Source organism: Pristiophorus japonicus, chromosome 18 (assembly GCF_044704955.1).
Source record: "Pristiophorus japonicus isolate sPriJap1 chromosome 18, sPriJap1.hap1, whole genome shotgun sequence".
NCBI classification, from domain to species: Eukaryota; Metazoa; Chordata; class Chondrichthyes; family Pristiophoridae; genus Pristiophorus; species Pristiophorus japonicus.
The window spans coordinates 110106221-110122008 of NC_091994.1; the positions used below are offsets into that span (position 1 = coordinate 110106221).

General features: G+C 46.0%; 1 protein-coding gene across 18 annotated transcripts in view; it reads left to right on the forward strand.

Moving 5' to 3' along the window:
- kif1b (kinesin family member 1B) overlaps window positions 1–15788 on the forward strand; it is a 327704-nt gene that overhangs the window by 165779 nt on the left and 146137 nt on the right. For all 18 annotated transcript variants that reach the window (XM_070860541.1, XM_070860555.1, XM_070860547.1 and 15 more), the window contains 2 exons: window positions 6414–6493; window positions 10481–10556. In XM_070860541.1, the coding sequence (XP_070716642.1) occupies window positions 6414–6493; window positions 10481–10556 (156 nt within the window). The remainder of the gene's footprint in view (window positions 1–6413; window positions 6494–10480; window positions 10557–15788) is intronic.

The following is a 15788-nucleotide window of genomic DNA, read 5'->3' on the forward strand; positions in this document are numbered from 1 at the left end:
GTTATCCCCGGTGTCCTGGCCAATATTTATCCCTTAATCAACATCACAAAAACGAATTATCTGGTCATTATCACCTTGCTGTTTGTGGGAGCTTGCTGTGCGCAAATTGGCTGTCGCGTTTCTCACATTACAACAGTGACTACACTCCAAAAGTACTTCATTGGCTGTAAAGCAGTTTGGGACATCCGGTGGTCTGTTTATGTCGAGTGGGCGAGGCTGGACATGAATGCACCGAAGCCAGATGTCTCACTGAACAATCCTGGTGATTGCTGAGAGCACAGGAAGACTTTGCTCTTGCACTAGGCTGCCAAAAGATTTCTCATAGTTCTGTGGTATTTGGAACAAAACCCATTGAGAACTTGCAGTGCACCTCCCCCTCCATTTGCGGCATTCAACCGATCTGCCGCTCTGTCGAAGTTTTCTCCCTCTGCTTACAGTCGGCCCGGCTGAAATATTCTGTGATTTCTCCTCCTGTTCTTTGCTCAATGAGGGAAAAAAATTAATAAGGGATTGCAACGGGTAAGCAAGGCTATACCCATAATGTAGTTGCTAAAAATGATATCCACCAGCATATTGGTGAAAGGAAGAGCCTGCATTCAGGGTGTTCCAAAGCCAATCAGTTTTTTTTATGAAGTATAGTCATCTGATGTCGGGAGGTGTTGGAGTGGGGGCCTGTGCATTGTGTTCAGGGTCTCCTGCATAGGTGGTGTGACCACGTGGCAAACACATTTATTGCTACTTGATGGTCTGCAACTTTACCCGGGGATTGCAGCTCACCAGATGTCTGGCGAGAAACCAGCTTCTAAATGAAGAATACTGTCCCCTGACCACACTCGATCAGCTCCGCTGGGCGGGCCACATTGTCCGCACACCAGACACGAGACTCCCAAAGCAAGCGTTCTACTCTGAACTCCCTCTACTCTGAACTCCCTCACAGCAAGTGAGCCCAAGGTGGGCAGAGGAAACGTTACAAGGACCACCCTCAAAGCCTCCTTGATAAAATGCAACATCCCCACCGACACCTGGGAGTCCCTGGCCAAAGACCGTCCTAAGTGGAGAAAATGCATCCGGGAGGGCGCTGAGCACCTCGAGTCTCATCGCCGAGAGCATGCAGAAACCAAGCGCAGGCAGCGGAAGGAGCGTGCGGCAAACTTGTCCCACCCACCCTTTCCTTGAACCATTGTCTATCCCACCTGTGACAGAGACTGTAATTCCCGTATTGGACTGTTCAAAGTGGAAGCAAGTCTTCCTTGATTCCGAGGGACTGCCTATGATGATGATGACAGTCTCCTATTGAAGAAATGTTGGAAGGATCCTCTCAAACCTTGTGCTCAGCATTAAGAGAATCGCACGATTGTTTGGACCGGGACTAAGCGCACTGCACACCTACAGTAATTTGCAGACTAGGCAACAGATTGTTTTGATATTTTAGAAGAACTAAACCGCGTGAGCCATCCACTTTTCTTGAGTCAAGCTTGCGGCTGAAGTCGGGCCTGCTAGAAATGGACGCGTTGTCTCCCCCAGCCCTCTCTCTCTCACGCCGCTGATGTTTTCTCTCTCTCAGAAGGTAACGAAAATGTCCGTGTCGATAATCACAGCAATATTCCAGGCAAAAGTTCTGAAGATAATCCATAGCTAGCTCCACGCAGCACAATTCCAGCTCACGATACAGGACCGACTTCTGGTGTCGGGGTTGACATGCGCAGGAGGACGGGGCAGAGGACGCGCAAAAATACGAGTGCAAATAATCACTCTGGTTAGAAATACACAATGGTTTGATCACCATCTGAAAGAAGGACAGCTTGATGCTTATTACCTTCCCATGCCTGATCTTAATTCAGCTGATTGGGTTTTTATGCTTTGGAATTTATGGCAGTTTCTTCATCATCATCATCATCATCATCGACAGTCCCTCGAAATCGAGAAAGACTTGCTTCCACTCTCAAAGTGAGTTCTCAGGTGACTGCACAGTCCAACACGGGAATTACAGTCTCTGTCACAGGTGGGACAGACAGTGGTTGAGGGAAGGAGTGGGTGGGACTGGTTTGCCGCACGCTCCTTCCGCTGTCTGCGCTTATTTTCTGCATGCTCTCGGCGACGAGACTCGAGGTGCTCAGCGCCCTCCCGGGATGCTCTTCCTCCACTTAGGGCAGTGTTTGCTCAGGGACTCCCAGGTGTCGGTGGGGATGTTGCATTTTATCAGGGAGTCTTTGAGGGTGCCCTTGAAACGTTTCCTCTGCCCACCTGGGGATCGCTTGCCGTGTAGGAGTTCCAAATAAAGCGCTTGCTCTGGGAGTCTTGTGTCAGGCATGCGAACAATGTGGCCCGTCCAACGGAGCTGGTCGAGTGTGGTCAGTGCTTCGATGCTGAGGATGTTGGCCTGATCGAGAACACTGACGTTGGTGCGTCTGTCCTCCCAGGGGGATTTGCAGGATCTTGCGGAGACATTGTTGGTGTTATTTCTCCAGGGATTTGAGGTGTCTACTGTGGTCCAAGTCTCTGAGCCATACAGGAGGCCCTGAAGACCATAAGCTAAACTATAGAACCAGTGGGAATCTGTTCTGCCTTCATCGCTTCCAGGCTAGATCAAAGACCGTCCCATCCTCTGTCATTGAACTACAGTACGCGGACGACGCTTGCATCTGCGCACATTCAGAGGCTGAACTCCAAGCCATCGTCAACATCTTCACCGAGGTGTATAAAAGCATGGGCCTTACGCCAAACATCTGCAAGACAAAGGACCTCCACCAACCTGACCCCGACACACAGCACTGCCCTCCGGTCTTCAAAATCCACGCGTGGCCTTGGACAACGTGGACCACTTTCCATACCTCGGGAGGCTACTATCAGCAAGGGCAGACATCGATGACGAGGTCCAACACCGCCTCCAGTGCGCCAGCGCAGCCTTCGGTCGCCTGAGGAAGAGAGTGTTCGAAGACCAGGCCCTCAAATCTGGCACCAAGCTTATGTCAGTTTAAGCACTAAATGTACTGTGCTTCCTAGGATAAAATCTGAAGCTGTTAACTGGTGGATGGGATGCCAATTGAAGATGGGAACTTCTTTCCTGAAAGGGTTCCAGTTGGCCTGGTAATACAGCCAAAGCTTCTGCTCATATTCATTTCAAGATACCAGTGAAAGGCAGCTTTTATCAATGGTATTTGACAGTGAATGTGGATGATGAATGCAGATGCAATTGTAGCCAGAGGAGTTTCCCCTCGAAGTATTTCTATTCCGGAGACACTTGATAGCCAATCTTGCCTGCAGGAGGTTGCTATTTCTCAAATTTGTCAAGCTGACAAACTAATTTAATTCTTTAAAACTTTTTATGTCCCTTCTATTAAGTGACACAAGTGAAGCCTTCAGATCAACGGCACTGCCCTATACATGCACAGGGAACTAAGGTGGCATTCCCCGCTCCACTCCCTCTCTGACCTCTCTGTCCTCGGTCTCCTACACTGTTCCAATGAAGCTCAACGCAAGCTCGAGGAACAGCACCTCATCTTCCGATTAGGCACTTTACAGCTTTCTGGGCTCAACATACAGTTCAACAATTTCAGACCATAACCTCGGTCTGTCTTTTTTCAGACAGCAGCAGTTGTTGATTCATCCATTCCCATTCACACCCCCTCTAGACTCATCCTTTGTTTCTTTACTTGTCCCATTACCATCTCCATTCGCCTCGCACCTTCATCCCTTTTGTCATTTAATCTCTCCTACCTTCCACCCAATCACAGACCTTCCCTTTTGTTCTTTCCTCCCCTCCCCCCTTTCCCTGTTACATCTCTAACTTTTTCCAGTTCTGACAAAAGGCCATCAACCTATAATATTAACAGAGTATTTCCAGCATTTTTCTGTTTTTATTTCAGGTTCCCAGCATCCTCAGTATTTTACATTTGGAGTAACGTGGCTCCTGACTGTAATTCGTTTCACAATGGGTATCTGAGGGGCACTGAAGTTCGAAAATCTATTTTCGGGCAATCTTTGCAGTATTTGTCTGCCTCGCGATTAGGGCGAGGGTGAGGTGGTGAGGTTGATCTAATCGACAAATTATTCACGTGAAGTTGAATTGGAATTTTATCATTCCAAGATGATTTTAGCTGCATAGTTTATTGGACTGATTCAATCTTTTATTTTGAAGGAAGTCCAGTATACGTTTTGAAATCTCCAGTATATATGCAACAATGCAGAATGGTTTAAAAAAACTCACTTGGAGAGTTCCGTTCATTGCTAGTTTTACACCAAAATGCAAAACAGTGCTACTATAGCCACAGTTTTAGGCAACCTCTTAATCATAGAATAGAATGGTTACAGCACAGGAGGAGGCCATTCGGCCCGTTGAGCCCGTGCCGGCTCTCTGAAAGAGCACCTTAGCTAGTCCCACTCCGCACCCCGCCCTTTCTCTGTAGCCCTGCAATTATTTACCTTCAGATACTTATCCAATTCCCTTTTGAAAGCCACGATTGAGTCTGCCTCCACCACCCTCTCGGGCAGCGCATTCCAGATCCTAACCACTCGCTGCGTAAAAAAGTTTTTCCTCATGTCGCCTTTGGTTCTTCTGTCAGTCGCCTTAAATCCGTGTCCTCTGGTTCTTGACCCTTCCACCAATGGGAACAGTTTCTCTCTATCTACTCTGTCCAGACACCATGATTTTGAACACCTCCATCAAATCTCCTCTCAACCTTCTCTGCTCGAAGGAGAACAACCCCAGCTTCTCCAGTCTATCCACGTAACTGAAGTCCCTGGAAACATTCTCGTAAATCTGTTCTGCACGCTCTCTAAGGCCTTCACATCCTTCCTAAAGTGCGGTGCCCAGAATTGGACACAACACTCCAGTTGGGGCCGAGCCAGTGTTTTATACAGGTTCATCATAACTTCCTTGCTTTTGTACTCTTATGCCTTTATTCATGAAGCCCAGGATCCCGTATGCTTTTTTAACTGCTTTCTTAACCTGCCCTGCCACCTTCAACAATTTGTGCACACATATACTCCTAGGTCTTTCTGCTCATGCACCCCCTTTAGGATTGTACCCTTTAGTTTATATTTTCCCATCTCATTCTTTCTACCAAAATGTATCACTCCATCCTTTTCTGCGTTAAATGTAATCTGCCACCTGGGCCTTGGTCTTTCCAGGCAAGATCAGTGTTGGCAGTAGCTGTAACATCAGTCGTTGTCCTTTGGCACCTGTTGTACATTTGGGCTTTACAGCACTTTCAGGTTACCTGAACAGTATTGTAAGAGCAACCCCTCCTTGTATTACACACTTGGCTCCTCAAAATCTTTATTGTTAGTCAAGAAAGACTTGCATTTATATAGCGCCTTTCACGACCATGGATGTCTCCAAGCGCTTTACAGCCAATGAAGTACCCCTGGAGTGTAGTCACTGTTGTAATGTGGGAAATGCGGCAGCCAATTTGCACACAGCAAGCTCCCATAAGCAGCAATGTGATAATGACCAGATAATCTGTTTTTGTTCTGTTGATTGCGGGATAAATATTGGCCCCAGGACACCGGGGATAACTCCCCTTGCTCTTCTTCGAAATAGCGCGTGTGATCTTTAACGTCCAGCTGAGAGGGCCGACGGGGCCTGGGTTTAACATCTCATCTGAAAGACGGCACCTCCGACAGTGCAGCACTCCCTCAGCACTGCACTGCGAGGCACTGGGAGTGTCGAGGCACTAGATTTTTGTGCTCAAGTCCCTGGAGTGGGACTTGAACCCACAATCTTCTGACTCAGGCGAGTGTGCTGCCCACTGAACAACTGGCTGACACTTTTATAGCAAGTTACTAAAGTTTAAAAAATGACAAATATCCAAGTCAGTACCCATTTGTTGGTTTTTCGGTTTACACCCAACAAGCGATGCTCCCTCTAATTTTTATTTTAGGTGCGTGGTCCCTTTAAATTTGCTGTGTGGCATCTTTCCCAGCACGACAGCTGGAGAGCGTTCTGCATTTTTAGAGGCTCAGCCTTTGAACATATTCAAGATTGAGATCGATAGATTTTTGAATATTAAGGGAATCAAGGGATATGGGGATAGTGCAGGAAAGTGGAGTTGAGGTCGAAGATCAGTCATGATCTCATTGAATGGCAGAGCAGGCTCGAGGGGCCGAATGGCCGAGTCCTGCTCCTAATTCTTATGTTCTTAATTTTTTTTCAAAGTGGTCAATAGGGGATTTTGAGTAAAGATTACAATTTTGTCCAAAGACACCCCCCCCTCCCCCCCGTGCCTTTTGTACATTGAATGTGTGATTCGGTGGGGCACACCTCCAAGAACGAGATTCTTTTGGGGGGGGAGGGGGCTTTTTCTTCTTCTGTGACAGATTTTGTTTTTCGACCCGTTCTGACTTAGTAAATCCTAAAGAAACAGGGGAAGCTATGTAATGGCTGAATATTAAACACATCTGTCTATTTATAGGAATCAGAAAAGATCATCGCTGAGCTGAATGAGACTTGGGAGGAGAAGCTTCGGAAAACTGAAGCAATTCGGATGGAGAGGTCAGCGTCTTGTATTCTTCAAAACTTTGATAACATTTAAAATCTACTTTGCAAAAAATGATGCTTTTAATTCTGTAGAGCTTGCTGTGATTGGGCTATTCAGCACCTCTGCAAATACTGAACCTCTGATATTATGTTGTGGTTTTTTAAAAAACTGCACATATTCTACCAGTGTTCGTCATTCTTCTACTCTTAAAGGGTTGGATTTTTGGCATTGATGTTTTTGGGGCGGTAATGGCGGCGGGGCAGGAAAGTTAGCGCCTGGGAACTGTTTGTGCCTCACTAGTTAAGTTTGAGCAGTCGGGCCCTGAGTCAGGGGAGCACAGCGTTAAGGGGAGGCATTGTACACCTCTCTCGGGGCGCCAGAGTGGGGAAACTCCCGAGGTAAAGAGCCGAAATATGCCTGGGGGTGGGGGGGGGGGCGGGGGAGGAGTTCTCCGCGCTGCTGCAAAACCGGACCCGAGGATCGCCGCAGGGCGCTGGAGGCTGACCGCCCGCCCAGAAGACTTCACCGCCATTGCCGCCGCTCCGGGGTGAATAAATGGAGCGGAAAGGAGCCAGAAATCCAGCCCTTAGAGTTGCTGTTTGGAAAAAACCTTGCTCACACCATGGTCTAAGACCTTTCCCTATATTTAGAAAGACGCAAAAAGTAATTGTTGTAGCAGATCTTAAACGTATATATTCTGCCGAAGTTTAAAAATGCACATAGAAATTTACAGCGCAGAAGGAGGCCTTTTCGGCCCATCGCGTCCGCGCCGGCCGACAAAGAGCCGCACGGCCCTCGGTCAGCAACCCTGAAGGTTACATATAAACCTATGAACAATGGCGGAAAGGTAAAGAGCACCAAGCCCAACCAGACCGCCTCTCACAACTGCAATACCCCTTGCACTGACATTTGAGTGATTCTTAGATATGACGCCCTGCAAAATATAGTTTGGGTTTGCTAACTTGCCCTGTGCAAGCAAATTTCAATCACTTTCCAAGTCATTGGCGCAATTATCTTCAAGATAATGTACAAGAATGAGATAACAACTTGCTGTAGTGCCAAGTGCAAATTGCCTTTTAGAAACATAGCTTTCGTTTTGTGTTCTTGTACTTGTAAAGTGACTATCACTGGGACCCCCTCCCCCAAAATAATCCTCCCTTCATTATGCAGCCACAGTTGATGGCCGACCGTAATGGTCAGAGATTGAAATTGGCAATAAGTGGATGGTATCTAAAATGTAAAAGTTTTAAAACTGTCCTTTTACCGGGGGTGTTGCTCGTATCCCCAGTTCTGTCACGATCTACATATCACTGAAACTGTGTGATCCTTTCCCTGACGGCCTGGGAAATGGACCACAGTTTCCTGACTTTAGGTCAATGAGAACAATTTAAAAAAATTAATTAAATGGCATAATTTTCAGTTTGCGAACATTTCAGCCACTTTTTGAAAAAGTTTAGAAACCAAGTTCCGAATCTTGCAGCTAAACGTTCAACTTGAGATCCTCGCTCTGCAACTGCAGTTACAGTGGCCCCAAGTTTCCACATGATTTGCTCCTGATTTTTAGGAGCAACTGGTGTAGAACGGAGTATCTTAGAAATCGGAATTCTCCACATTTAGTTTGCTCCAGTTCTAGTCAGTTAGAACAGTTTCACTTTGGAACAGAATTTATTTTTCAAAAGGGGGCGTGTCCGGCCACTTACGCCTGATTTCAAAGTTTCGTCAGTGAAAACTTACTCCAAACTAACTTAGAATGGAGTAATTGAAGATTTTTGTACGCTCGAAAAAACCTTGTCTACACTTTAGAAAATCAGGCGTAGGTTACAAATTAGGCGTAGGGAATGGTGGGAGGGGGAGGGGGGAAGGGAAGTCATTAAATTCTACAATCAATCCTTAGTTATACTTATACAAATATTATACAAATAAATCCAACCTGAATAAAAATTTATAAGCAAAGAAAAGATTAAATAAACCATGTTCCTACCTGTGTGAAAGTGCTTCAGGCAGGCCTTTCATGTTGGAGACAGGCAGGGGTGTGGCGTCAGTGTCTCGACGGCAGCGGCAACAAGCTTCGAGCTGAGCTGCAGTGCTTGAGGCAGGCCTTCATTCTCTTCGTGGCTGGCCGCGAAGAAGCAGCACCGGACGGACCCGAGGCCATTCGGCCATGAGATAGCAGCGGCGTCAGTGGCTGGCCGGCAGCCGAAGAATCAGCAGCAGCCTTCGAGCTGTGAGGGGGACTGAGGCCATTTGGACAGAGAGAGGCAGCCACATCGACAGTTTTATATTTAAATTGGGTGCTGCATTGTCAACACCACATATTATTGCAAAGTTGAATTGGCACTCTTATTTCTTCAAACACACAGTCCTTAATTTGCATGCACCAATGCGGCACTGGTTCTGCAAGTTTAGCAGTGAAAAGCTGAACTCACTGATTTCAGCAGGTGATTTATTCAGCAGTGCTGCTAAAAGCACTCCCTCACACACAGAAATATCAAAAAAAAATTAAATTACAAGCCTTTGCAGGGGTCCAAGAAACAAATCTTCACTTTTTCTGCAGTATTTAAAAAAATGGCCGAGTGCCAATGTTTGTTTGAGACTGCGCGTGCGCGCACGCTCCAATGCGCACGCGCAGGGTTGCCGGCACCACGAAGGCTAATTTAAATTGTACCCGCCCCCTGCTACTTAGAAAATCGGCGCGAGTGTTAGGCTCCGCCCCCTGCTGCGAAGAGCGCGCCGCGCTCCAAGGAGCTCGAGAATATCGGAGTTTTTTTTAGGCGCAGTTTTCGGCGCGAAAAACAGGCGCCCAGCTCGGAGGTGCGCCATTTTCACCGCGGCACGAAACTTGGGGCCAGTAGTTCTATTGCTGCAGTGACTGCTTTGTTGCAAAATATACCTGAAAAGATGCAGTTTGGATGTTAAATGCTTAATTCTGCAAGTTAAAGATGGATTATATGGGTCTACAACTACATAAATCAAAGTTAACTTCCCTTTGTTTAGAAGGCACTGCTGGTACTGATGTATAGTGGCTTTTTAAAATGTTTTGTTGAATGCTCCTGAAATTCCCTATTTTGATATCTATTTTTCTGCTTCATGTAATAAATGCAGCAGTTGGCGGTAAATGCAGCAGTTGGTGACATCAGACTTGGGGACCGAAATCCGGTCCCGCTGTGTTTGGGGCGGTGACACCGGCTGAGCGCTGATTTTAACAGCGGGCGGTCGGTGCCTCCTCAAACTGTGCAAAATTCAGTTTTGCCGCCCAAGGATGAGAGAGCCGCGCTAAAAGTGATGGTGCACACTCGCCCTCGGGGATCCACGGGGCGGGAGCTCAGGAGACCGACCCAATTTCCCCACGGTCGGCTGAGTTTAAAAAAAAAAATGAAAAAATAAGTTTCCGACACTTTCCCTGACCCACACCCACACTTCCTCACTGGTCCCATTAATACCTAAATGCCAAAAAAAAAACCTAAGTACTTACCTTGATTCCTGGACACTCCTGTCCCGGGACCCCTGATGTCTCACCAGCTTTCCCAGGCTGTATGGACGCCTGCCGGTAAAGCCACTATACTCATCGAATCTCGCGGCGGCAGTAAGGGGGGCGTTGTACGCTCAATGATGTCACCACGTGGGTGGCGGCCGAACGTACAGCGGTACGTCTCAGCGCTGCCCCCACCGTCCAACTAAACTTACCGTGAGCCCAGGAACCCAGTCGCCGCCGATGGTAAGGACTTAGCCGCCCCTCTCCGGCGGCAATGGGTGGCGTTAAAAAAACGAATTGCAACCCCTTAACATTCGGGCCGTGCCGACTTTTCCATTTGAAGTTGAAGTTGCCTTTTCAGTAAATCCTCAAATGCTTTCTCTGTGTTTTGCAACGCCTCTCTGTTGTTTTGATTTAGTGCCTTTTGCTTATTCTCATTTGTTGTGGCAGCATAATCAGAGCTCTTTGTGGAGCTGAGCTCAAACCATTCATTAACCGCTGACTGTTAATGACCTTTCTCTGATTCTAGAGAGGCTCTTTTGGCGGAAATGGGAGTTGCTATACGAGAGGATGGCGGCACTTTGGGAGTATTCTCTCCGAAAAAGGTAGACCCCTTGTATGAAGCCCTCTTTGAACGTGTAACAAGAAGCTGGCACAGATATCTGCAGTAAAGTTAATCATGCGATTACTTTATTCAGTTGCATCATCTACTTTACTCCTGTAACTATTTGCTGTTTAATTTTCCCTGCAGCTTATTATTTTGTACAGTCACTGTTTTGGTTTCTGTCACTCATTTACTGGCAATGTCTACTGTGGTTACATTTCACACCTCATTCGTATGACTGCTTTACATCTTGTGTTTAACACTTGCACTGGTGTGTATTGGTCAAAAGTCAAGGTGTTAGAAATTCTTACAGGATATTATAATTATATTTATGCAACACTGCAAAATACCTTTGAAACATATTACTCCATGGATTATTTCAATGTGCGTTGATGAATGTGGAAAGGGCTGATCATGTTTGTCAAATATCTCCATTAAACACCCAGGAATAATAGTGTTCCATTTGTTTTACGGGTTGCTTTCCCATGTTTGATGCCTATTCTTTTCGGCTAGATTATTTACCAAAATTACCACCTCCTAATTAAAGCATGGACAGTGTTGGTGCAGCACTGAATTACTTTGAGTGGAACTGACCCAAAATATACAAGCATTTTGAGCATCGGTGGTTTGACTGTCACTGTGTGAATTAAACAGTTACACAGCGATTATTCAGTTATATGCACATTAATCGTGTCACAGGAAAATGATGGGCGGAATCTTCCGTTTTTTTAAATTCTAAATTTTATTTAAAATTAAAATGTGCAATATACTTGGTTGCCATAGTGAGGATGCTTTAGGGTCTGTTCTGCTATTGATGGCCCTTCATTCTTGTGACTTTTACACATTTGAACTTTAGGTGGGTACATTGTGCAGGGCTGATTCACCATTTCAACAAGTAATAGCAAGTGGTATTGTCCACACTTTTTAATCTTTACAATCGTGAAGTTCCTATGAAGGGAATTATACAAATAATACTTGCTTTACAACTTTTTCCTTTTAAAACCATTATTATCTTGAGTGTAAAGCCAGGGCAGGAATTTAAGACCATTGTGTGCACACCAGTGCAAAGCCATTTAATTATTTGTTTGTCATTGTCATATTCTTAAATTTTACATTTTGTTCCTGTTTTCTACCATCGCATCCTGTTCAGATTTACAACCGGACATCTGAGTTGTTTGAATCAGATGAAATATTTACTCCTAAAAAGGTTGGTTTATGACATTAAGTTCATGAGTCTGAGACTAAACTTACTGGTGGTAAAACCTTGGCAGTGGTAATACCTCTCGTGAAAATGTTTCATTGAGTTTATAAGGTTAAAAAGAATGTACACTTTTACCCGTCTCAGTCAAAGCCACACTATTTTTGAGCTGTTGCCCTCTGTTTGGAGGGGCAGGCAGAGTTATTAACCTTCTCCTTGGCTTCCAGTTTAATGGTTGTCCGGTTATTTATTACGCTCCTGTGATTGAATACCCAGGCCTGAGCCCTGCCTGTCCCCACCTCCCCAACCACATGGGCGTCATTAGTTTTCGAATGTCAGCTAGATTTTGGTGTTGAGTGTGTCAGTGGGTGTGTTGGGTCTTTGCTGCCATTAATGGAGAGAATCAAATATGAGCTGTAGATGCTCCCAGGCAGTCCTCTGAACTGGAAATATTTTAAACATAAGGAGATATTAGGGCAGGTGTCCTTGGTCAAAGAGGTAGGTCTTGAGCGTCTTGAAGGAGGAAAGAGAGGCGGAGAGGTTTAGGGAAGGAATTCCAGAGCTTAGGACCTTGCCAGCTGAAGGCATGGCCACCAATGGTGTGGTGATTACAATTGGGGCTGCTCGAGAGGCCAGAATTGGAGGAGTGCAGATATCTCTGAGGGGTTGTCTGGAGGAAGTTACAGAGATAGGGAGGGGCGAGACCATGGAGGGATTTGAAAACAAGGATGAACATTTTAAAATTGAGGTGTTACTTAAACAGGAGCCAGTGTAGGTCAACGAGCACAGGGGTGATGGCTGAACGGGACTTGGTGCGAGTTGGGACATGAGCAGCAGAGTTTTGGATGAACTCAAGTTTACGGAAGGTGGAATGTGGGAGGCCGGCCAGTTTGGTGCCGAATTTTACTCCTTAATTCACCCTATTTCCTCCTCTAAAACTGTCTCAGTTTCTTTCTCTATCCTTAATTTTAATTGGTTAAGGAGTTATACTGTTGGTCCCATCGATCACCAACACCCCAGATGTCCTGTTGCCCTCGTTATCAACTCGTTCTTCCAGCAGTTTACGCTGCAATAATCGTTGGAACTGAAGGGTGACGGGGGGAAAAAGCCCAACTCGTGGCACATTTTGCGAGATACCCACTGCAGCAAATTCTGGCCCATTGTTCTTGTCACTTGATGCAGTGCAGTTGCTGCCAGCTTCTCAAACCCATTACACCTAGACACGAAACAGCACAGATTTGGTCAGAGTACATGATCAGTTTTATCTGGGGAGTTGCATATTACTCATTTTGGTAAAAGTTGAATTACATTCATGTTCTTGATACAATGCTGCATAGCGCAGTAAAAGTTTAAATGTTTGAACAAAAATCAGCCGAAGAGAAAATTTTGATGAAATACTCCCCTGATTTGCAGTGTTTAAATCAAAGGCTCGATTTATGCTGGTGCACAGATGAACTGGTGCAGTTTTCAATTGTAGATCTCTTACGTAGAACTGTACCACCCTTGGCTCAGTGGTAGCATTCTGGCCTCCGAGTCAGAAGGTTGTAAGAACATAAATAGAAAGAAAAACGTGCATTTATATAGCGCCTTTCACGACCACCAGACGTCTCAAAGCGCTTTACAGCCAATGAAGTACTTTCGGAGTGGAGTCACTATTGTAATGTAGAAATAGGAGCAGGAGTAGGCCATGCGGCCCCTCGAGCCTGCTCCGCCATTCAGTAAGATCATGGCTGATCTGGTCTTGGCCTCAACTCCACTTCCCCACCCGCTCCCCATAACCCTTAACTTCCCTGTAGTTCAAGAATCTATCTTTCTCAGCCTTGAATATATTGAATGTCTCAGCCTCCATAGTTCTCTGGGGTAGAGAACTCCAAAGATTCACGATCCTCTAAGAGAAGAAATTCCTCCTCATCTCTGTCGTAAATGGGCAACCCCTTATAAGAACATAAGAAGTAGGAGCAGGAGTCGTCCATTTGGCCCCTTGAGCCTGCTCCGCCATTCAATAAGATCATGGCTCATCTGATCCTGTCCTCAGCTTCAGTTCCCTACCCGTTCCCCATAACCCTTTATTCCCTTATCCCTTATATGCTCCTAGTTCTAGATTCCCCACGAGGGGAAACATCCTCTCAGCATCTACCCTTATATGTTTCAATAAGATCACCCCTCATTCTTCTAAACTCCAATGAGTGCAGGCCCAAACTGCTCAATCTTTCCACATAAGACAACCCCTTCATCCCAGGAATAAACCTAGTGAACCTTCTCTGAACTGTTTTGTTCAAGCCCCACTCCATAATCTAGGATGACATTTCTGTTCAGTACTGAGACTGTGCAGGATGGTCTCGGGTCCCAGCTTTTCGATGAGATGTTAAACCGAGGCCCCATCTGCGCTCTCGGGTGGATGTAAACATCCCATTGCACTAGTTAAAGAGAGGGGGAGTTATCCCCAGTGCCCTAGCGCATCTATCCTCCGATCAGCACCACCAAAAATCAGATTACTTGGTCATTTAATAAAAACAGAAAATGCTGAAAACACTGAGCAGGTCAGGTAGCATCAGTGGAGAAAGAAATAGGGTTAACGTTGCAGGTCGATGACCTGGTCATTTATCTCCACAAGATCGTGCAAATTCCCTGGGAAGATAGATGCACCAACGTCAGTGTTCTCGATCAGGCCAGCATCGATGCACTGGCCACACTCGACCAGCTCCGTTGGGCGGGCCACATCGTCCACGTGCCCGACACGAGACTCCCAAAGCAAGCGCTCTACTCTGAACTCCTACACGGCAAGCGAGCCCCAGGTGGGCAGAGGAAACATTTCAGGGACACTCTCAAAGCCTCCTTGATTAAGTGCAACATCCCCACCGACACCTGGGAGTCCCTGGCCAAAGACCGTCCTAAGTGGAGGAAGAGCATCCGGGAGGGCGCTGAGCACCTCGAGTCTCGTCGCCGAGAGCATGCAGAAAACAAGCGCAGGCAGCGGAAGGAGCGTGCGACAAACCCAGACTCCCCACCCACCCTTTCCTTCAACCACTGTCTGTCTGTCCCACCTGTGACAGACTGTAATTCCCGTATTGGACTGTTCAGTCACCTGAGAACTCCCTTTTAGAGGGACTGCCTATGCTAATGATGATGTTTGTGGGACCTTGCTGTGTGCAGATTGGCTGCCACATTTCCCTAAAATAGAACTGTGACTGCACTTTCGAAGTACTTAATTGACTCTGAATATTTCTGGATGTCCTGAGGTAATGGCAGGCACTACGTAAATGCGGGTTATTAGTTTCTTAACTACGGCAATTATGAACGTTGCTTAACATGAATGTGCTTTATATCTGGGAACATGGAAGAGATTGCAAGAGCTTTTTAAATCTAGCTTTTAAAGCCTAGCATTGGGATAATGTAACTTACTTACTTTGGGCTGAAGTATGGCTAGAATGCAGTTTTGTAAGCAACATGGTGACATTGAGGTTTACAAAGGTGAATTGCTGCTCACACTTAATTTGAGAGTTTTCTGACTGTATCTGAAAAGAATCTACACTTAGCTGGTGGGAAATGCATAAACTATTCAGCATAAAGCTTTCAGAGTCCCCAATGTGTCTGCTGAGGTGAGATATTTGTGTTGTGCTCATCAATTCTTCACCAACCCCATTCGATACAATAACACATAACAGGAGATGTATTTTAAATCTACTCCTGACATTCTTCCGGGCAAGTTCCCATGGTTATGCTGAGCTTTTGTGGGTGTGCAACAATTTTAGATCTCTATGAGTACACCTACATATCGAGCTAAGGAAAAAAACTATTTTAAATGAATTGGGGCTTACGCATAAATATTCTATAAATGGCAAGTAGGTGGTGAGCATCGTGCAACACATACTTCCTGCACTTTTTCAAGGAGGCTTTGAGGGTGTCCTTGAAGCGTTTCCTGTGCCCATTGAAACATCGAAACATAGAAAATAGGTGCAGGAATAGGTCATTCAGCCCTTCGAGCCTGCACCGCCATTCAATGAGTTCATGGCTGAACATGCAACTTCAGTACCC